The sequence below is a fragment of the Ctenopharyngodon idella genome, chromosome 6, assembly GCF_019924925.1.
Source record: "Ctenopharyngodon idella isolate HZGC_01 chromosome 6, HZGC01, whole genome shotgun sequence".
NCBI lineage: Eukaryota > Metazoa > Chordata > Actinopteri > Cypriniformes > Xenocyprididae > Ctenopharyngodon > Ctenopharyngodon idella.
Genome location: NC_067225.1, coordinates 7,261,423 through 7,285,328, shown reverse-complemented (window position 1 = coordinate 7,285,328; position 23,906 = coordinate 7,261,423). Strand labels below are relative to the sequence as shown.

The following is a 23,906-nucleotide window of genomic DNA, read 5'->3' as shown; positions in this document are numbered from 1 at the left end:
CGCCGGCACATTGACATGATTGGTTACAACAAGGTGGTTTGTGATGTCACAAACACCAGCGATTTCAAAATGCGTTTTTGAAACTTTTAAACAGAAAATACTAAGCAATGATGTAGACTTATGAATTTGCACATGGTTTGTCTTAAAGCATATTAAAAACACCACATAGACATATAAACTACATTAAATACTTGATTTTCACCACAGGGGGGCTTTAAGTATGTGAAACTCATTCTCGAAATCACCACCAGGTGGCGCAAAGGGACGGTTATCAACATTGTTCAGTAAGACTGGAATTGTGACAACTGAAGATGAAATAAATTAAACAAGATATATAAGGTCATTTTGAAGTTACTGACTGCCCCTTTATCACTGCTTTCGGAGACATTATGAAATAATTATTCCTGCCACTGCTGAATCTGACAGTGAGTCCCTCCAGTGAATTTGGAAGCCATCTGTTTATTTTATAGTTTTTTTTTTTTTTGAAGTCATATGCTTTTTGTGGGTCTTCAAGTGCCTTTATACAATTCAGATTGTGTCAGCTTCACAGTGATAAACAGGAAAATAGCAGAATCAATTATGGAAACTCAACTATGGATATTCTGCTGTAAATCAGCTCTAAAAGACAATAGTGTCATTATTTAGCTCAAATTTAGCTTATATAGTCAACCTGCTTCTTTTGCCATAGTTGCCCTTTTGGGTCTGCTGCTTTGTCACCCTGTAAATCGAGTATTACTTATAGGGTAAGCCATTTAAATAGTAAAAATAGAAAAATAGTAGTATCTCTCTTTTTTATAGCCTACCACTGCCTGGACAGAAAATGTATAGCTTAGCCTATATATTTCACACACGTAACCTGTTTAAATAACTGGTATATAGTTATACATAAATCTATTATATTTTTTTATATTATAAATATATTTTATATAGCAAGACTAACCACAAACCCAATTCAATTTGAGCACTGGTTAAAACAAATTTTAAAACTCAAAATTAAAACTTTAAATTCGCTTATTATTTTTAGAATCTTTATTTAGCTATACAATTTTAACTTATTAAAAACGGTTTAGTAAATGGTGTGGTTGGCTTGTAGATACCAAGAAATTACACAACTTTGTCACCTGGTGTGAAACATGATTCTGTTTATTACATTATTCATGACAATCAGAGAGTATCAGATTTGGTAAGTATTGTTAAAACGTATTTCTAGGAACCGTCCTAGTTTTCCGTCGAACTGCATGAATTTGCAGATTTTCTCGCGCCAAAAGGCTACATTTGTTAGAAACAATGTTGTATTCTAACGTATTTTACCATTATCATAACAGAAACTCAGAATTTAAGAGATTTTTACTCAGAGTAAGTTAATGTTTTTTAAATTTTCAGTGGTGGGTCTAAGTATCATGTGATCAATTTGTCTGTTTCTTTGGTTTTTTACAATTAAAGGCAAAGCAACTCAAATTGTGATTTCTTGATGTGCCAAGCGTCGGCGATTTTCAGTGAAGGAGCGTTTATGTTTCATTGGCTGATACGACTGTCTGTCAGTTTTTCCTCTCTTCTCATTGGTGGATTCAGCCCTCACACTCTCTCCTCGGAAAAACGGAACATCTCGTCGTGCGTGTACTGTTAGAATGTGTTGCTCCCTGCCATACACCTCTACTGTAGAGCAGCGGAATTACTGATGGCCAATTCCTCACAAGATTAGGCAACGGCGATACAATACCTTTAAAGATTTAAGTGACTGCCACAAGTGCGCATCATTTCTTTGCAATGGAGCCGGAGGAGAAAAATCCGGATTCAAAATATGGTAAGACGTTTACATTCTTTAGGGTTCCTCCTTCAGAGAGTGGTAGGGATGGTACTCTGATGGAAACAATGACTAATACGTGGGGCGTGGGTCTCAGGCATTTTGATGAAGAATAACAGTAACGCAGACTTGCACACTGGTGGTCGACTTAAATCATGAAGCATTGCATTAAACCAATGTGAGAGAGGATACAATTGGACGGATGTAAGCAAGAAAACAATAGGCGTGTGTTGAAACACATGGCTGGCGTAATTACTCTCAGGCCAATAATTACTGCGTTCATCATGGTTGTTTTATGCGCCCTAATAAGTAAATGTAAATAGAATTGCTTCTCTCATTGCTTCACTACCACACACCCATTATAAATATTCATGAATGTTGCCTATTAATTTTAGGAAACCTGAAGTATGTTTTAAATGTTTGTAGGAGCATTTTCAGTGGCTTGGATCGCTCTAAAATGAACCATAATGAAAATATACCAAGGTTTGTAAAAACGAGTGTGTGTTTGTCAACTAAATGGAACATTTATTCTAATTGTTAAGATTGTAGTAAAATCATAGTAACCACATGTAAAACCCTGGATGGCTTTATACTTCGATGGGTAACTAACCATTTATGTTGTTTCTATAAAACGAGCCTATTCTTTAATAGAAACAGGTAGGTAGTATTTACTATAAAAAGGTAGGAGGCTAACTACATTTCAGTGTTGTTCAGTATCGTTGAGATACTATTATCGTTTTTATTAATGTTTTTAATTAGTTTATATATTTTCCTTGTTCATTTTAGTCATATTTTTTTTTATTTAAATATGTCTATATAGTTTTTTATATCAGTTTTAGTTTTAGTACATCAAGCTAAATGAAAATGAGAAATGTTGCTTTGGCAACTAGCTTTTTTGATATGCAATTTTGTTTCAGTTAAAGGGTTAGTTCACCCAAAAATAAAAATTCTGTCATCATTAACTCACCCTCACGTCATTCCAAACCCGTAAGACTTTCGTACATCTTCGGAGCACAAATGAAAATATTTTTAATAAAATCTGAGAAATTTCTGTCCCTCCAATGACAGTCTACACAACTACCATTTGTTGCTTCAAAACGTTCATAAAGAGACCATGAAACTATTCCATATGAATCGAGTGGTTTAGTCCAAATTTTCTCAAGAGACATGATCGCTTTATATGACGAACAGATTGAATTTAGGCTTTTTTCACATATAAACATATATCAGTGCACACATCAGTTGTGGTAAATGGAAGCTCAAGCATGTTTGCTTGACGTGTGAGAACCAATGAGGTTCATTCTTGTGCGTTACGCAGCACATTTGAGCTTCCACAATAACCAATGAGAACCAATGTTCTCGCGCATGAAGCAGGTTCAGTTGAGCTTCTGTTTATGTTCGCTGATCTATATGTGAATAAATGTTATTCAATATGTGAATAAAAGCCTAAATTCAATCTGTTCATCATATAAAGTGATCGTGTCTCTTCAGAAAATTTGGACTAAACCACTCAATTCATTTGGATTAGTTTTACAATCTCTTTATGATTGTTTTGAAGCGTCAGAGTGGACTGTCAATCGGAGGACAGAAATCTCTCAGATTTAATTTTAAAATATCTTAATTTGTGTTCCGAAGATGAACAAAAGTCTTACGGGTTTGTTACGACATGAGGGTGAGTAAATGATGACAGAATTTTCATTTTTAGGTGAACTAACCCTTTAACATTTTTTTAAGTAATTACAACAAAATTCTTTTTATGGTTTTAGTTTTAGTTAAGCTATACTAATTATACTAATTGAAAGTCTCCTCATATCCTGATAGCAATCACTATGTTAAATGGTCTAAATATATTTTTATAAATATGTATCGTCTGTGAATGGCGTAGGACCATAAAATGTAAATCCACTCATTATATTTGGTCCAAATGAAATAATACGATGTCCTACCTGCCTGTCAACGTATGTTTTTACATACCCTCGTGCACCCAGTTCGCGCAGACATCATACGTCATCAGCGCGTTTAATGCTATGCAGAGTTTATACAGACAAACCTCAGACCGCAAACAAACAGCAGCCACCTTTTACAGTTCCTACTGAATCAAAACAATGAGCTTATGCTGCGTTCACGCCATAACTACCGTAATTAAGAGATGGCAACCTGTGACGTTCTAACCGGAGCTGTTTAGTCAGACTCGAAATCATGTGTATCCATGGCAAGAGTATCAACACCGAAATGAATCTGCAGCAGTCAGGTACAAGCTCTCTAAGTTTTTTACATTTATTATTATTGTACTGTTATGTGCTTTGAGACATGAGGTAGTTTAACGCCGTCTCTTGTGACGCTTTGCCGAGAGCAGCTGTGTGTGTGTGCATTCATGTGTTTTGGAGGAGGCGTGGCTTTGGACAGTGATTTGCAGGAAGGGTGGGATCGTATGCTTTCAATGCTAGCAGGCTAACGTTAGCTTTTCCCAGATCACATACTGCACCTTTAACCGTCTACAGCACAGCGTTGCCCTCAGGCAACGGAAAGTTTTCTTAAGCCCTATGTTTAGTTAATTTTTCTTTAAATGATTACAACCAATTAGAAAGGTCGAGAAATTACCAAAGAATAGTCCAGTAGGGTGTGGGATTCACTATTAAGCACCATTTGAAGGTGGGACATCCTGTTCTGACACATGGTCACAGGAGCACATAGTGTGGGAAGAAGGCAAGATTATTTGCTTTAGTAATCTTATTTAAAATGACATGAACTGTAAATAAAAAATATGTGTGTGTGTATGAAGGTGTAGAGAAGATTTTTGTCAGGTTTTATGAATTTTTTTTATTTTGCATGTTCAGAAATTCAGTTTTTCTTTTCGTTGCCTCAGGGCAACGTTGTGCGATAAGGGGTACTTTTCGAGGATGTTTTGGACAATACCTCACATTGGCTATAATGTGTTACAAAAAGGGAAGATGCAGGTTTCCTGGGTGTGCAGGAACACCCAAAGTGATGTGCAAAAATGGTAACATAAACCACTATTTCACAGCAGAGAAGAACTGCTTTTTGAAGTTTCGTATGGAGTGAAATCTTATTACATTAAGTACATTATATGGCATGACACACTACATGATACAGACCTATGCATGTATCAAATTCAATATATCAATGTCTTTCAAGTGTTTTTCCCTTTTTATTTAATGATTTCTTGACTTTTTTTTTTTTTTTTTTTAAATATGGGTTTTATCCAGTTTTAATCTGATACTACTTCTAAACTTTATTGCTTGAGAAAAGAGTTCAGGATAGTAATACTCAATGAATGAAGAGTCACTTTTAAAAGAGTCACTCAAAATTGAGAAAGCCTGATGAAACAATACAACATGCCTAAACTACATTCAGCTGAAGATTCAGACTTCCTAATAAAAAGTTTCTTTATTAGCATCTATGGTTCCACAAAGAACCTTTAAAATCCATGGAACCTTTCCATTGTAAAAAAGGTTCTTTATAGTGGAAAAGGTTCTTTAAATTATTAAGTTGTTCTTCACACTAAGAAAACAGTGGTTCTTTTAAGAACTGTTCGCTGAAAGATTCTTCAGTGGCACAAAAATGGTTCTTCTCTGGCATCGTTGTGGAACCTACTTTTTGGAAACTTTATTTTTAATAGTGTAAAGCCTCTTTATCTGGTTCCTGAGACTTTCTAGAATCCCAGTCTCATTCCTGTTGCAGAGTTTTAAAGTTCTGCTTTTAAGAACAAGTTGTAACATGATTTTGGGTAGGAGTGAAGTAGACTCACATGCTCAAATGACTTCTTGTCATCTTTGTCTGGTTTGCATTATTGTCTTTTAACCACATAAACATCAGACGTCTTAGTCAATCTTTGACTAAGACTGGGAAGTGCCTACTTATGATGCCTTACAGTCTGTAACTTTTATAAGGCTTGTTTAAGAATGACAATAATGCATTTCTCTCCAGTTGCCTAGCAATATTACAGCATTGCAGCAATGCCCTTATAACTACAAAGGCATCTCAAATATCTGTGCCCCTTATTGTGTTTGGAGATCACGTGACTTTGCGGGTGGAAAAGGTCAGTTTGAAACAGGGGCCAAAGTGTGTGATTAGAATCAAGCTGTAGGTTGCCTTCTGGCCATATGTCTGATCAGATCAAGCTTGAAAATAATGCACAATCTGTGGAAGAGGCGGAGCAAATTGATAACGCAGAAACATGCCTTTCCACATAAACAACAGCTGTGCACTACAGATTGCCTTTATGAAAATAGCTCCCTTTTTTTGGGCGCTTAAAATGTCAATCTGATCGTTTGAATTGTAATTTTCCCCCAGATACCCTGACACTGTTGATCACTGCTTTTAACTGCACAGCTGTCACTGATCTAACTTGCATGGAAGGGTTTATGTGGTGGAAAGTTGTGCATTGTGCTTGACATCTGGTGTTTCAGTATTGGTCAGCCACTTGGTAACGTGGATTTTCTTGTACTGAACACATGCACACATTCATGAAAACAACAGTTGTTGAAATGACATTGAAATAAACAAACGATTGACCTCTAGTGCCACCATAAATCTCCTGTACGTCACAGTCACCCAGATATAACCTTGATTTGTAGAACTTGTATTCAGTTTGAAAGAATTTTACTTCAAAAAATGGGTAAAAAAAACTCCACAATTTTCTCTCTAACTGTATGATATGTAAATATGCTGCAAATTTAAGGTGAAGGAAGTGTATTTCACGGGTAGGACAGTCAAGACGTATTACTGAGAATGCAAATATGACTAGTTTCCTGTTTAAAGAGTTCGGAAGTGGTGCAAAGACTCTGACGGAAACAAACATTAAAACTAAAAGTACTGAAAAGGCAGTCTGATGGGAAAGGGAGCACATTATGGAAAACAAGGTTTGGCATTTAAATTTTTCAATGCATTTTCAGAAGAGAATTGGGTTACACTTTATTTTACAGTGCCGTAGTTACATTGTAATTACTCATATAAGTACTATTTATATGAGTACTATTAATTAACTACATGTACTTACAATAAAGCTACAGTTAGGGTTAGGGTTTAGTTTAACGTTAGTTACTTGTGATTATGCATATTTTACTCATATTACTTTAGTAAGTACATGTAGTAACGTGTAACTAAGGCACTGTAAAATAAAGTGTTACCGAGAATTGAGAAGAATGAGAAGATAAATGACCATACAAACTATAGGTAAGAACAGATCAGTCTCTATATTACTACTAGTGATTTATTTTTAAAGAGAACTTGTTTTTTAAGAGAATTGCCTGAAGGTGCTGTGTGTAATTTTTTGACTGTACTAAGGCATAAAAAAACATACTATAATATATTCACAGAGATTTAGAAAACATGCTAAATTCAAATACTTCTTTCTTTGAAAAACAATGCTACAATGCTTGAAATGTGTCTCAGCTCAAAATGCCCCACAGATCATTTATTATAGCTTATCAAATTTGCCCCTGTTTGGGTGTGAGAAAAAACCCTTTAAAAGAGAATGAGTTGCTGCTCGCGCTTCAGTTGCTCAACAACAACAACAAAGCTGGAGAATCTCACGCAGCCAAAATGACGATTGTCAGTAACGGTGTTCAGCCTTACATTGTTCAAACCGGATTACAAGTTACGACTTTTAGAATGCAACTGGACGTTTCTGAATGGTTAGTGGATAAATTTATGTAGTTGCTGTGGAGTTGATTCAACTCATCGACTAGCATGTGCCGTCATGTTAATCTTTTGTACAAATCCAGCGTTGAATTGACCCTACAACAACTCTTCCTATTCTCTAAAGCAGCCCAACATGGCCTCACCCCCTTTGTTGTGTGTTCCTGGGGGCGGGGTTTATGTAAATTTTGGGGTTTGTGATGTCACCATCCCGGGAAGAAGCTCGTTGTAGTCCCTAGCAGCCATTTATTGTAGTCCTTAAAAAGCGATTTCTGTAAAAGAAAATATTTTTCTTTGCATTGATCTTTGAGCATCGTAACTTTGCAGATGTTGTTTATGCTCAAACAGCAACATTACACCTTAACTAAAGTTAAAAAAGTAAAATCATAATCAAGGACCCCTTTAGTATTTCTCTTCCACAGCTTATATGGCCAAATGCACACAAAATTATCAAAATGCCCTTCTTGGTGAGTATTCACGTAAACACAGTTATATCTTAAGGGGAGTAAACAGTTGAGAAAGAAAGCGTGTGCGTACAAATATATTGGATCTGTGCAGCTTTTAAAGTGACAGCAGCCTAATAAACCTGCTTCCGTCTGTGTGCTTAATGTTAATGAAACAATAAATGTCAAAGAGAATATCACTCACTGCTCTTGACTGAATAACTTGCAGTGTTTTATTTTTACATTTGAATATTCATTTTCTGTTGTTAAATAAACCTAATGTAGGCCTACCTGAAACCCCCTGGTTTACACTGACATTAAAAAGACACTTACTTTTTATGTAGCTAATGCTACATAACACTGCTGTTTACTTTCAGAAGTTGTAGGGATACTTTCTTCTCTTAAAAAAATAACATTTGTAACCTATATGTTGGTTATATCATTTTCAGTTTTTAAATATATTTAAATATAATTTAAATTTATTTTACCCACTTAAAGCATTAATGTATCAAATATCGCATTATTTAACAAGTTTTTGCATATCGCATTTTTCTTCAATATTGCGCAGCCCTACATTCCATTGACAATTGTGTTTTTTCCTGGTGGTGTCCTCACTCTGGCAACCCGTGTGAGCATCAAGTCTCAGGAGGAGGGGGTAGGGAAAACCACTTTCTCCAATATTTTGAATTTGGACTGCAGCACCCATTCAACCGCTAGTTGTCAATATTACATACTGCACCTTTAACTTTGAATAGCATAAATAATACACAAATAGGTTTCTTAAAGCAGTATGTGACAGATTAGCAGCATGCGATGAGCTTCATTGAGAGATGCGGGACTGTGTGATTGTAGCTGTTTGGAAAGCACGGGTCATTAGGGAGCTGTTTGTGGATAGCTAAGTGCGTCTGGTTCAATGATGATTGCTCTAAATGGATGGCACCTCAATAAAATAAACTGTAAATAGTGCACACACACATAGACACATAAAATAAATGCTTATTACAAGCCAAGGCCTGCAGTGGTTACTAGTAGTGTAGCCTCAAGGGGCTTTAGGGCGGCGGCAAGAATGTATCCCAGCCAAATACTAAGGAAATCTCTTCATACTAAGGAGATCTCTTGAAATGAAGGAATCTCAAACATATACAAAAATGTAGTGTCCACAAAAAAGAAAGTAAGATATTTTTGATGTTGTTGAAGGAAATTAATGCTTTTATTTAGCAAGGACTCTTTAAAATTGATCAAAAGTGTCAGTACTTGTTACAAATGATTCTGTTTCAAATAAATGCTGATCTTTTGAACTTTTTAGTCATCGAAGAATCCTGAAAAATAATGTATCACAGTTTCCACAAAAATATAAGCAGCACAACTGTTTTCATCAATGATAAAAATAAAAAAAAATTTAAATTCATTTTTTGTAGTTTTTTTTTTTTCCATTTATTATATAGCACAATGCAGAGCAGACAGGAAGCGAAGTGGGAGAGAGAGGGGGATGGGATCGGGAAATGACCACGAGCCATGACTCAAACTCATGTTGCTCGAATCGCAACTGCGCTACACGGCAGAGCGCTGCCCACGAGGCTATCAGCTCCAATATAAGAAATGTTTCTTAAGCAGCAAATAACCATATTAGAATGAATTTCTGAATGATCATGTGACACTGATGACTGGAGTAATGGCTGCTGAAATTTCTTTAAAAAACATTATTTGTTTGTCCCTCGTTGATTTCTGTTCAATACAGTAAAATTAACACATTTTTAAGTATTCAAATACTTTAAGTACATTTAAATCAAATACTTTTGAGACCACATAAGCAAATAAGTAATCCAAAAAAAAAAAAAAAAGAGGGAAAAATATAAGTAACAAAATAAAATAAATAAATAAATGGTAAATAAATTGAATTGTTTGGAGCAGCATGCAGTGATGCTGTTGAAAAGAGCTTTGAAAAGAGTAAGGAGGGCTACAATAGGGAAGTTGCAGTAAAAAAGCTCCTCTAATAGTCATTTTGAAGTACATCATGTTTTATGCATAAGGAGTTTCATAACATTTACTTCAACTACTACAGGATACATTTCTGCCCGCCCAACGTGCTTCCCTAAATAGACACTGTAGCTTTGCCAAATTCACACTTGGCTGAGTGAAGTGAAAGTGAGGCATTGCACACATGACTGAAGACATCACAAACACATGCCAAATATTCAGACCAGTTATACAAATACTCCACAGCATCATCTAAATATGCCAGATAATTCAGCTTTCTAGCTAACTCGTCTCATGTAGGATGAAGGATGTGTCAGACTGATGTGACATATGTAAATACTTTGAAACATACCAGTTACAAATAAATATACACTTTTACCCAGTCTAATATAGTTACAAACTGAACAGAACCAGCTGTATCTGCATAGTGTTTCACCTTAGACAATAGCTTTTGAACTGAGTTAACCTTTCATTGATCAATGGAAGTGATCCATTAGACTTCCATCCATTTGACACTCACTAACAGGGAGAACTTTAGAGAATGGTGTTAGGGGCAGATTCCCAATGAAATTTGCTGCTTGATTCTGTATGATAGCGCAGCCTCATCATCACAACAGTAGCCAACCTGCATAGTTATCCTTTAAGTGAAGGGAGGCGGAGAGAGAAAATACATGGACACACTTAGGCTGGGTGGTAAGACAATATATACTATATATATACTGCTATGGTAGAAATGTGTTGGTAGAGAATGCTATACTTTTTATCCATATTTTGCAATTCAAAAGTAAGCTATTTTCTGTGAACTAAATTTTGGCATATAGATGTCTTCAGGCCAGGGCACTTATCAAACGTGAAGTTTGAGGCAGATTGGACATTGTATGCTCAAGTTACAACAACTTCCTGTTTCATGACGATAATAACATGCTTTAGCACTCAGCTAAGTGTTGCTAGCTTACAAAAGCTTCCTGTTTCATGGCGAAACATCAGACTTTGTCAGACTTTGTCACAGACACGCCATTCAACGAAAACTCAAGATCTTCGCAATGTAACATCGCTAAGGCCTTAAGATTAGACTGACAAAATATGATGCTGATCTGATTAAATCTCTACGAGGAGTTAATCACAGTGTAAAACATGACATTTCCTGTTGCCCGCAGGTGGTGCTATGACTGTAACTGAATATTGGCATTTAGATGTCTTCAGGCCAGGACTCTAATAAAACACGTGAAGTTTGGGGCAGATCAGACATTGTATGCCCGAGTTACAACAACTTCCTGTTTCATGGCGAAACATAGAATTTTGTCAGGCCGCCACGGACACGCCCTTCAGTGAAAACTCAAGAGCTTCGCAATTTACGTCGCAAAGGCCTTTAGATTAGACTGACCAAATATGATGTTGACCTGATTAAAACCCTAGGAGGAGTTCGTCAAAATACAACATCTGGAAATGGCAAAAATTGCAAACATTTTGCAGAGAAAACTCAAAATATCTCACTTCCTGTTGGGTTTTCAGATTTTGCATCGAGGGACTTTTTTGTAGGTATTGGGCTGTTATATGTGTCTACCGAATTTCATACTTGTACGTGAAATGTAGTGCGAAGGGCGCTTAATTGAAATTTTGTAGGTGGCCCTATCGAGCCATTTTACCACACCTAATTCTGAAACCCATATCTGACGTAAATTTTCACCACTTCTGTAGCGTGTGCAAAGTTTCATGAGTTTTCGAGCATGTTTAGGCCCTCAAAAATGCGATTCATTTCAGAGAAGAAGAATAATTGACCGAGCGATTACAATAGGGTCCTCACACCATCGGTTCTCGGGCCCTAAAAATAAGGTGGTAAGAAATACTAGCATAATGGGCTGTTTTGTACAGCTAAAAATAACTGGAAGCTGATGACACCGGAAGCCAGACACATGGAAGTGACAAATGGCCTCACACGCACTTGTGTTGAAAATAAGACACTGGTAGATAAATTTGGGCTATTATCTGGGGCAGGACTGCTTTAAAATATCTCTACATGTAATAGTGCTAAAAACATGTTGGAATTAATAGAGAATTAAATTCATATGCAGTAAAAAATGTATGTAAATTGTCTATTTAACAACATCGAACAGGACTCCAATTAGAGTTTAGAGGTTTGTTTTAGTCTTTTGTTTTAAACTTATTTTTTTGCATAATCTGAAGCTATTTTTTCTGTTTTTACTCTTTTTGTAAAAAAAAAAAAAAAACTTTCTGTCCATCAAGTAAAAAAGTTTAAGTACCTTTCATTAGAAAAATGAAAATTTACTATATTATTCAAAATACTACAACATGGTTCGATATACCGTTTTTTTTCACAGAATTTTCGGCTAAAATAAACATGGACATGCCCACAAATTACATTTCTTTTGGGAATAAATACATAATTTTATTGTCTTCACAGGTGAGCCAAGGAAATTTGACCCCACATTTAAAGGCCCGATTTATAACAGGTGAGACATTTAATCTATTGTTATAAACCATTTGTTTATTTATTTATGTAATTTTGTATTTATTTATTTTTATGGGATTTATGTAATCTCTTAAACTTCATGGCAAGATTTGTGCTGTAGCACTGAATGTGTCTACTTTTCTTGGTAAACAGGAGCTGCACAGATATTATCTGTTGCATTCTGTTCATCTTGGCCTTGCTGGGCTACTTTGCAGTAGGCATTCTGGGTAAGATTCAGCCTATTAATTTTCACATTTCTATTCACAATGCCACTATGTGTGCATGGGTGGAAAATATTAAACCTTGTCCATTTCTGAGTACAATTTATTTGTCTTTCCACACTGACAGTGCTGTATCTTTTGTTATAGCATGGTCTCAAGGTGACCCTCGGAAGGTGATTTACCCGACAGACAGTAAGGGGCAGTTTTGCGGGCAGGTTGGCACACCACTTGAGTGAGTAAAGCTGTCCCTTTGAAAACTTACCTAGACATGTTTGATGTTATGTTGGCCTCCACAAAAGACTTTTAATGCAGTTCTGTGGCTCTGAAGGCCATAAAGATAACTCTAATTGTTTTGTTTATTCTAAGCGCACACTGTAATTTTGTCGTCTGCCCTTTTAAATGCTCAAGCTCTTAAAGCAGGATGGATTGTGATTGGCTGTCAATGTTTTTATCTTTCATCAACTGGAAAAAAACATTGTGAAAGTGATAATATAGTTTCTCGCTCATTTTTATCATTCATCAACTAGAAAAAAACTCATTGTGAAAGTTGTAGTGTGGACTCTGCTATTCTTTTATATTTAGAATGAGTTTTAGAACTATTTCTTTATCTTTATTGTTATCTTTATCATCCTTGGTGTGAACGGGCCTATACTCAGACGTATCTCAGACATGAACATTTATTTTGTTCTTATCGTAATCTGTCTGAATAACCAGGAATAAGCCCCTGCTGTTCTACTTCAACATCATGAAGTGTGCCAGTCCTCTGGTCCTGCTGGAGTTTCAGTGTCCTACCACTCAGGTTTGGCACTGTTTCAATAAACTTCTTTTTGCAGTACCATATGTATCTATAGTCTTTGTCACACAGCATGTCACATATTACAGCATTTTTATTTATTTATTTATTCATTTGACAGATCTGTGTGAAGAGTTGTCCCAATAAATTCATGACTTTAGTGAAGGCTTTGCAAAATAATGAAGAAAGGGAATACTACAAGCAATTCTGCAAGGATGGAGTAGACATGACCAAGGTAAGTTATGTACAGAAAGGAACTTTTTTTTTTTGTCTTGAATTCCCAGCAAAAATGATTATACCATGAAAAATATGATTATGATAGATAACATTTTGTTCATACTGCCCCTAAGTTTTAATACAGTGGTTTAGGGTTTAGATTAGCAACCCTAAAATGAATCTTTTGTATGCTAGTTGAGGTAAATACATGAAAATCAAGATCTTTGGGCATCAAGCGTAACCCTGTGAAGCCTGACATATGAAATAATAGTCAGAAATTTTTTTAAATGACACAGTTTATTGAACCTGTAGGCAAAATATTTTTAAACATCCAAAAAAAAGTTTACATATGTGTTTCTGTGTATCATATTTGCTACATCAGGCTTTTATGACTCATAGTGAGAATATGAAGCTCATACTTGAGGAACAAACACCACGATTTTATTCAGAGGCCCAAACTGAGTAAAAATATACAATTTGATGCAGTCGCTGATATTTACATGGCAAGTAAGATTAAATTCTAATGCTTGTAATGTAAATCTATTATTTCTTTATAACAGTAGAGCAGACTATTTACATAAAATGCATATATATAAATATCATTTGTCACTCTGTATCTCCCAATAATATGTCTTAGTAAGATGGTATTTTAATGCTTAGTTTTATGATCAAAGCTCAGAGTTTTTATTTGTGGGGGCAATACATAAAATGAAAAGCAGTGATTTTTGAAAGGTGACAAATAAATGTTGTATCAGCCTGATGTATCATATTTGATACTCACATTTTAACCAGATTTTTCTAAAAATAACTAAATAAATAAAAATAGATTTACTTGATTATCCATTCAGATTTTCTAAGTTGCTTTAGTCCAGTAGCCCTAAGTTCTTCGTGGAACCCAAAATGGTTCTTCTATGTTGTCACTGCAGAATCCCCCTTTTGGACCCTTTATTTTTAAGAGTGTAGTAAAAATGTCCTTCTCTTTTTTAGAAAGCTCCTGAAATCCTGAAGGATGGCTTGTGCCCTTCAATACTCACACCTAGCAAGAATTGTAAGCCTTTTCGAAACCTTTCAAAACATGCTTGTTAAACCGTATAAAGTAGTTAAGCTACTGATCAGCGCTGTATCAGTAAATTGCCTTACAATTATGACCTTCCCCTTGTGTTTCAGTCACACGGAGATGCTTACCTGCTCTAGAGACCTTGAAAGGTGGTATAGTTGTGATTGGCAACAAAACTACATTCACGGATGAAAAAGGAGAAAATAGAAATGCAACAGATCTCCTTGATGCCTCAAAGTTAGTGATATTATGCATTAGATTGTTATGCATTTGTTAATTATAATATATTATTGTATAGCTTCATATTATTTCAAATATTGTAATAGTATTTAATATACTGTGAATCATACTGAACATTAAATCATTTTGATTATAATTATCATGTTTATTTTTTGCAGGAAATCCAATGTAGTGGTTGAGGCCCGGGCAGTAGCCATGAGGATCTTTGAGGACTATACTCAGTCCTGGCACTGGATACTTCTGTAAGCGCATAATATTCTAATAAGCTTGTTTTATTTCCCCGTTGCACTAGCCTAAATAACATTCATTATTCAGTTATGGCAGTCAGATTTAGTGTTGGTGAGCTAAATAGATGAATAGATGAATTACAGTAGCATTGATCAAATCTCTGTGCGGTCCTTTTCAGTGGCTTGGTGATCGCCATGCTGGTCAGTCTGATCTTTATTCTCCTCTTGCGTTGTCTGGCTGGAGTCATGATCTGGGTTATGATCATCATGGTCATCATTGTTATTGGATACGGTAAGGGCTGTCGTCTTGTCTCGTATACAGCTCTCAAATAACATTACGTGTCCCGTGCATGTTTATCCTATAGTTACCAAACACTTGTGCTGTGTTTAACCTTAACACATTTATAGGTATAGCCCAAAATCAAGAGAAAATAAATACAAATATATTTTGCAGAAAGAAACTGAAGCCTGTTTTTAGGACCATTAAGATTTAAGCACAATTTTTCCCTAAATTTCTACTATTGTAATGCACCTGGACATTTTATTTTTTGCAGTTCTCATTACCATCTTTGATGATTCATTATTGTAGAAAAGTCATATTTTACTGAATTAGAGAGAAAATATTGTATTTGTTTTATTTATGCTTTTCTACTCTCTCTGCAGGTGTTTTCCATTGTTACATGCAGTACGCCAGTCTGAAAGGACAGGATGGTTCTGATGTCACTATCAAGGATCTGGGTCTACAGACTGACTTCTCTGTGTATTTACAGATTCAGCAGACCTGGCTTGCCTTCAGTGAGTTTTTACATCATTATGTCTGTAATGTGCAAAACAGAAATCAATACACTACCGTTAAAAAGTCTGGGGTTGGTAGGATTTTGTAATGTTTTTGAAAGACGGCTGCATTTTATTTGATCAAAAATGCAGTAAAATATTATGAAATATTATTACAATTTAAAATAGCATGTATTTTTAATATATTTTAAAATGTCATTTATTCCTGTGATGGTAAAGCTGAATTTTCAGCATCATTACTCCAGTCTTCAGTGTCACATGATCCTTCAGAAATCATTCTAATATGCTGATTTGATGCTCACGGAACATTTATTATTTTTTTATCAATGATGAAAATAGTGGTTCTGCTTAATATTTTTGTGAAAACTGTGATACAGATTTTTCAGGAATCTAGAAAGTTTATTTAAAAATAGATATAAATGCCTTTACTTTCACTTTTGAACACTTTCATGCATCCTTGCTAAAATAATCTTATTAAAAAAATCTTAATGATCCCAAACTTTTGAACAGTAGTGTAAGTATACATACTGTATATATACATGTTCATTAAATAAATAAAATATGTAACATTTAAATCTTTCCTCAAGTATCGATTTCTCATTATTGCAATTGTGGCACTTAAATTGTGGCACATAAAATGTACCTTGTTTCTTTGTCACATTTAATTTTCATTACATTCTACTGTGTCCTGTCCTCCTTTATCACCACACAGTGATTATCCTGTGTATTGTGGAAGTGGTCATCATCCTCCTCCTCATCTTCCTCAGGAAGAGGCTCCTCATTGCTATTGCTCTCATCAAAGAGGCCAGCAAGTCAGTCTACCTTCTTACTGTAGAACAAACTGTGTTTTCAGATGTGTTGCTGGTGTAGTTTGGTCTCATATTCCATATTACTGCTTTCTTTGGGTTCTCTAATAGCATTAGCAGTTAAACAGCAGTGTTTTCCTTAGTTTGATGGATTAACTGAGGCTTAAAGTCATGAAATAATAATTAGGTTAACTGAGAGTGTAAGACAGGAAGTTCTAATAATCCCATCTATTTTTCAGGGCCATCGGTCATGTGATGTCATCATTGTTCTACCCGCTGCTGACTTTTGCCCTACTGTCTTTGGTCATCGCATACTGGGCCATCACCGCCGTGTATCCTAAAGAAAATAATGCAATGACACATCATAACAAATAGACGGAGGCATTACTAATTTCAATTGTGCAATGTTTTTTTAAACACCATCATTATCCTAAACACTTTAGTAATAAACGTTGGTAAAAAAAAATGAAAATATTAGAATTAAGTAGTTTCCACACAAACATAATCTCCTTAACTCTTATTTAGGTTTTTGTCCACTTCCAATGAGCCAGTATACAAGGTATTCAATACAACCGAATGTATGTATTCCAGAGACACCTGCAACCCTGAGGTTAGTGCATTATTATGAAAATTTTGCCATGTCACTACATAAAAGCAGTCATGTTGGCTATTTATTGACAATTTTATTGCATTGTGCTACATTGATGTCAATCAATGCCTCTTTGTTGGTCATATAAATGAAGCATTACAGTATATGATTTTGGAAGAAAAAAAAAAATCAGTTTATGTCTATATACACTACTGTTCAAAGTCTGAAGTCAGTAAGAATTATTTTTTTTGCTTGAAATAAATTAATACTTTTATTGAGCAACGATGAATTAAATTGATCTAAAGTGTCTGTAAAGACATTATAACACTACAAAATATTTCAAATACATTCTAATCATCAAAGAAAAAAATGATTGTGGTTTCCACAACAAAATATTAAACAGCACAACCGTTTTCAGCATTGATAATAATAAGAAATGTTGCTTGAGCATAAAATGAGTACATTAGAATGATTTCTGAAGGATCATATGACACTGAAGACTTGTCACATAAATTATGCTGAAAATTCAGCTTTGCATCACAGGAATAAATTACATTTTCAAATATATTCAAATGGAAAACAGTTATTTTCAATTGTAATCATTTTTCACAATATTACTGTTTTTACTGTGTATGTTTGATTTGTTTTAGCATATTTTGCAGGGCAATACTTGATCAAATGCATACATTTAATAAAGTTGCATTGATTTGATTTCTCCACAGACTTTCAACAGTTCAAATATCACCACCGAATGTCCTGATGCTGAGTGTCTGTTTGCGTTTTATGGAGGAGAGACGTTATACCACAAGTATCTGATTCTGTTCCAGTTCTATAACTTATTCCTCTTCTTCTGGTGTGTCAACTTCGTGACAGCATTGGGCCAGGTCACACTGGCAGGGGCATTTGCCTCCTATTACTGGGCATTCAAAAAGCCTGACGACATCCCAGCTTACCCTGTCTTCAACTCTTTGGGACGGGCCCTCAGGTGTGTGGCTAGAGAATATTTTCCAGTTGATTTTCACAAATTTAGCAATAATCCTTCTTGCAAAACATTGAACTTTTGTATGCTCTATTTATTCTCCAGGTATCACACTGGTTCTCTGGCATTTGGTTCCCTCATTCTTGCCATCGTTCAGATCATCAGGGTCATATTGGAGTATCTGGATCAGAAGCTGAAAGGTCTCACTGCTTTATTGTTTTCTTTATTATTCTGCTTCAGAGGATGTGCCTTCAGAAACTATTCAGACCCCTTCACTTTTATCACAGTGTTTGAGCAAAACCTTTTCTTTCCTCAATTCAAGAAATTGTTCAGAAATATTTCAAATTTACATTGTCATCTTTTTACTTGTTGATCGCAACCAATATGGTTTTCTTCGCTGGTACACAGAGGATGTTTTGAAGACTGAAGAATGAAAGCATATAGTGACCAGGAGCTGTCAAGCTCAAAAAAGCACAATAAATCGACACTGAAAATTTGTTGTGATTGGTTATGAAGGAGCAAAAGCTAATGAGGTTTGGCATTATTAATGTTAAATCTGGCATAATGAAATTTGATGCAACATATTTTAATATACATGAACACAAATGAAATTTAGGAGCTATGTGGAGGGGAATATTTTCTCTAAATGACATGTTTTTTTTTTTTTTTTTTCTTTTTAGTGCTAGTCAAACCAAAAATTATTCAGACATTTTTTTTTATAGTTTTGATATATTTTTACTAGTGGGTGCAGGACACTATTGTTCATTTATGTAAGTGAGGATAGCAAAATAAAGTAAATTGTGAAATATTATACCCAAAAATTCTTCATACAGTGGACTACCAGTAAAATTGATAAAAATTTGGGACCAAAAATTATTCAAACACTTTGACCTCACCATGTTTTGCTTAAGTGTTATCTTTTATTTTCTGACACAGTTTAACTCTGAGATCTTGTCATATTTTATTACCATTTTTTTTTAAACTATAGTGAATAAACTGTATTAATGAATGAAATGTATTAATACATATCACATATCAGATCAGCTCAAATGTGCCCTGCTTCTTTGTTGAAATGTCTTTTGAGCTTGATTCTATCTCACTTTTGGCAAATATAATACGCTGATTGACATGCAAAGAAGTCTGAAATACATCTGTATCAAAGAAATAAGTGTGGGAATTGATTACGGAATACATTATCCATTGTATTCTGTCTGGTATATGCATTTGAGTCTTGATTGTGTGATTTACTTCCTTCAGGTGCCCAGAATAAGTGTGCAAAATTCCTGCTCAGCTGCCTAAAGTGCTGCTTCTGGTGCCTGGAAAAATTCATTAAGTTCCTGAACAGAAATGCCTATATCATGGTACACTTTAATTTCTCTCTTTTGTGCATTGTTTCTGGCTAGGGAGCATCATTAGTGCATGTTTAGTGTTATAGTGCTCAAACACAATTGCTGAAACCAAATTGGAGTTATATTGAGGCACATTTGTCTTTTCAGGTGGCAATATATGGTAAAAATTTCTGTACATCTGCCAAGGATGCATTCTTCCTCCTGATGAGGAACATTGTTCGGTGAGTGTTACTTAAATCTAAATCTTTTAGTCAGTGTTTTGTGTGAATAAACAGATGAAACAGTCCAGAGTTGAATCTCTTTACTTGACTTGTTTTCTAGTGTGGTAGTTCTTGACAAAGTGACAGACTTCCTCTTATTTTTGGGCAAACTCCTTATCGTTGGAATTGTGGGTGAGTAATTTGCTCACAGACTAATACAGATGTCACGTGAATCCAGAGGTTATTTGGTTGGAACTGACTTCTTAAATTCCAATTCACCAATGTAACACAGCATGCTGTTTCTGCTTCCTCTTCTCAGGAATTTGTTCCTTCTTCTTTTTCACGGGCAAGGTTAAGATGGTGGAGGATGTTGCTCCATCCCTTAATTATTACTGGGTGCCTATATTGGTAAGTGATCTTGACTTGAAAGCAATACCAGATTGTCCATTTGCAATACCAAAATGTCCAATTTCCAGACTGTTTTAATTACATCTCCCTTCATTTACAGACTGTGGTGTTTGGTGCGTATCTGATTGCTCATGGCTTTTTTAGCGTTTATGCCATGTGTGTGGACACCCTCTTCCTCTGTTTCTGTAAGTGTGAAGAAGCTTTTTTGATTTCATGAGATATTACATAATGAACAAATCTAACAAGTTGTCAATGTCGTGGCTGCATAACAGAACAAGGGTTCTGATAAATAGCAGCTGTTGTGTTTGATTTTTTTTTTTTTATGGGTGTTGAGCAATACGTTTCACAGATGTTGAAATTTTATTGTTATCATTAGCTAAACACATTAGCAGCAATCAAACCTGTTTCCTTTCTTTTAACTGTTGTTCTTTCTTACAATGCAATGGAGACCAACAGTGACCACCCACCGGATTTCCATTCATTTTCTCTATAATCATTTAAAAATGTTATTCAATAAAGGGTTTCAAGACTTTCGAGACAGCTCTGAGATGAATCGCAACATTACCAACTTTAATTCCAGCTAAAAACATTTGGAAAAAAAAAAAGCACTTAATACTTAAAGTCATCATGAAATCTAAATAGAATAATGCAATATTGCAGTATTTATTATAAATGATTTATCAGTGCACATCATTATTTTTTTCAAATTCATGTGCCCTCATAATCTTTAATCAAAATCCCTCTTGCAACTTCTCTTTTCTTCTCTGATAACATGTTTACTGGCATGAGGGCGGGACAACCTGTCACTCACGGGAGATTGACCAATAGCAAACCACAACCATACACTCAAATACCGATAGACAAAGTCAAGGCCCGTCCTACATTTTTTTCTTGTTCGAGAAGCCATTTCACTCAGATATACGTCAAAATAGGCAATAAAAGACTATTGCAACTTCCGTTTCATACCGACTTTAAATTTATTTATGAGGGAATGAACAATGCATCCCATGAAGCATTTTATTAAGTTGCAAGTGATTCAGAAAATACAGTATAATATATAATTGTCTACAAATATAAAATACCATATATTTGAAGTTTATTTCAAAATATATTTTGGTTTAGTATAAAAAATATATACACATAGAAGTGGGCATTTTTATGGTGATTCCCATTTGTATTCATGAAATTGGCTATTAAAATTTTTTTTGAAAATTGAAATCACATTTATAACTTCTACAGAAGCACATATAACCTCAGAGCTCATGGTTTGTCTTTCTGTATGGAGAAAATGACTGGGATTTTTACTTCCGGGACCCACTGTTGACATATCTGCATATCACAAATGCTTACAGGGGCTTTTGGCTTGCTTTATGACTAACCATTTCCTATCTTTCTCTCTGTTTTTCTCTCTTCCACATGATTTTGCTCAATCATGTCCTTGTGCTCCTTTCTGCTACATGCACGCTCAAAACACTAACATTTAAAATTATCACTATCACAAACATACACGAACTCAAGGCGAAGACCTGGAGAGAAATGACGGTTCTTCAGACAAGCCGTTTTTCATGTCCCCTGAGCTGCACCAGATTTTGTCTATTGAAAAAAGCGCAGAAGAGACGGACAATGACGAGATACCTGTCGTACATGTGCAAGCCGAAGAGGAAGTCCCTCTGCAGGAGAATGGAGAGGTGCAGCTCAAAGAGCAGGTAGTTCTAAAGCAGGAGCAAGAAGAAGAGACACCACTAAATCAAGAGACTCACGTTGAAGAGCCGCCCCAAGAAACACAACCACCGGAGGCACCCGTAGCCGCAGAGGAGAAACCCGAAGAGCAGGTTACAACACAAGAGCCTGAACCTCCACAAGTGACTCCACAGCAAAATGGACCCCAAGAGGTGGACGCTGAGGACAAGGAGGAGCAGGTGGCCCAACCTCAAGCAGAACCACCACAGGCCGAGAACCTACAAGAACAAGAACCAGAGGAACCGAAGCCTCAAGAAAACGGACCTCAAGAGAGCGAGACCCTGCTCACCCCTCAGGAGTAGTTGTACAAGGAGGCTCATTGAAGGTGGAGTTTTAGAGAAGCCTACTGATTTGGGAACTAGTGCACTTTGGTTGCTTTAGCAAGCCGTTAGTATACAAAGGAAAGTACCTCCTTCATTTGAGTCATAATGTTTACTCAATCAATCAATTTTGAGAACTGTCTCTTAATTAATAATCACTGGTCATAATGGACGGCATGACATAAATAGGACAGAAACAGTCTTTTACTCGAAGTATGAGCTGTTTGAACGGATGGCAGTTGGTTACGTGGACCTAAACCCTATTAGATATGCCTACATAGCACTTGTAGAATGTGACTGTGTTTGTGTTTTATGTAGAACGTTTTAATATAAGGACATGTAAAAGTGTAATGTAGGTGCTCGACTTGTGCCTAATTATTGTTACTTATAAATGTCTTAATCATATTGAAGAATGCAAAAAGATTTCGCATTATCGCTATGTTTACAGCAACAACAACAAAAAACATCTGTTTACAGTGATACCAGCCAAGACCAAACAATGTCATTTTGTAAGAATTTGTGGAAATGTAACTGAAAAATGTGCTAATTTTATGCCTAATGTGGTCATTTTGTGGTGCAGATTAACAAAAAAACAAAGAAAAAAGGCAACGAAAGTAATTCAACTTAAAAACAAAACAATCAAAGAAGAAAAAAAAGTGTATTGCCCTTATATTTTGGTCTGCTCTGACTGGTTATTGTATCGACAGATTGCAACCTTTTCAATGCCTGATATTTGTCGCTGTTTGCCGCTCTATTGCCTCTTTTTCTACCTCTGTGCTTCAATTTTCTCAATCTTTGCATGTGGTTAATGTGATCTCCCAGTGCTTTAATAAACTGAACTCTCTCTTTGTTGAGATCTCAAGCCTTTTATTCTCTCAAGGTGCTGCTTCTACTCTTGGCGTTTATACTTTTTGGCAAATGTTTCATGTTAAGATCATACTGTTGTCTCAATTTAAATTGTTCCAACAGTGGAGGATCTGGAACGCAATGATGGCACAGTGGACAGACCATACTTCATGCCAGAGAGACTGCTGTCCATCCTCAAGAAGTCCAATGAGGTGGTGAAATCAGTGGACTAGGACAAGACAAAAAGATTGATACAAAGAATTGTAGAGACAGAGAAATAGACAGACATGCCATAATTGCACTGACTTCATGGTTTAGCAGTAAATGATGCCATGTTATTACAGCCAAAAGTGTTACAAATCTATTCGTTTTGTTAATTACAGATTATTGTGTATTTTGTGTTGTCATTTTTTGTATATTAAGCTTTATTAGACTAGATACTATATTTTCTTCTGTCTTATTTGAATATCTAATAATGTGATACTGAATAACTTTAAATGCTTTCTCGTGATAACAGTTTGTGTTTAAAATTGTGATATTTCGTTACAATAATGATAACCATTGTTTATAACTATCTGACAGCATTTAATATTTTTTTAATATAATGGAAGCCACTCGTTTTATTATAATTAAAGGTTTCTGCAGTGTTTTTCAATGCGTCCATGTGACATTGCCATTTTACTGTTGAACTACTTGTTTCTGTGATGGGATATGGGGAGAAACTAATAAATATTAATTAGGCTATACACGTAATGTCCACTTTCT

At 35.4% G+C, this 23,906-nt stretch overlaps 1 protein-coding gene across 3 annotated transcripts; it reads left to right on the top strand.

Annotated features, from left to right (window-relative positions):
* The first annotated feature begins 1,580 nt into the window (after nt 1-1,580).
* slc44a2 (solute carrier family 44 member 2) lies at nt 1,581-23,796 on the top strand. Of its 3 annotated transcripts, none has more exons than XM_051897696.1 (22): nt 1,581-1,804; nt 12,308-12,356; nt 12,509-12,582; nt 12,724-12,808; nt 13,291-13,375; nt 13,491-13,604; nt 14,573-14,633; nt 14,753-14,879; nt 15,041-15,124; nt 15,289-15,401; nt 15,773-15,904; nt 16,617-16,716; nt 16,950-17,042; nt 17,236-17,320; nt 18,022-18,284; nt 18,384-18,478; nt 19,536-19,639; nt 19,775-19,848; nt 19,949-20,019; nt 20,147-20,235; nt 20,336-20,420; nt 21,754-23,144. In XM_051897696.1, exons 1-22 carry the CDS (start codon nt 1,768-1,770, stop codon nt 22,275-22,277), a joined length of 2,544 nt encoding a protein of 847 aa, XP_051753656.1. In that variant the 5' UTR covers nt 1,581-1,767; the 3' UTR covers nt 22,278-23,144. The 3 variants fall into 3 exon arrangements, with proteins under 3 accessions (XP_051753656.1, XP_051753658.1, XP_051753657.1); XM_051897698.1 differs by lacking the exon at nt 21,754-23,144 and adding an exon at nt 23,265-23,796 and having other exon boundaries at nt 1,593-1,804; XM_051897697.1 differs by lacking the exon at nt 1,581-1,804 and adding an exon at nt 6,571-6,687.
* Nucleotides 23,797-23,906: the final 110 nt, after the last annotated feature.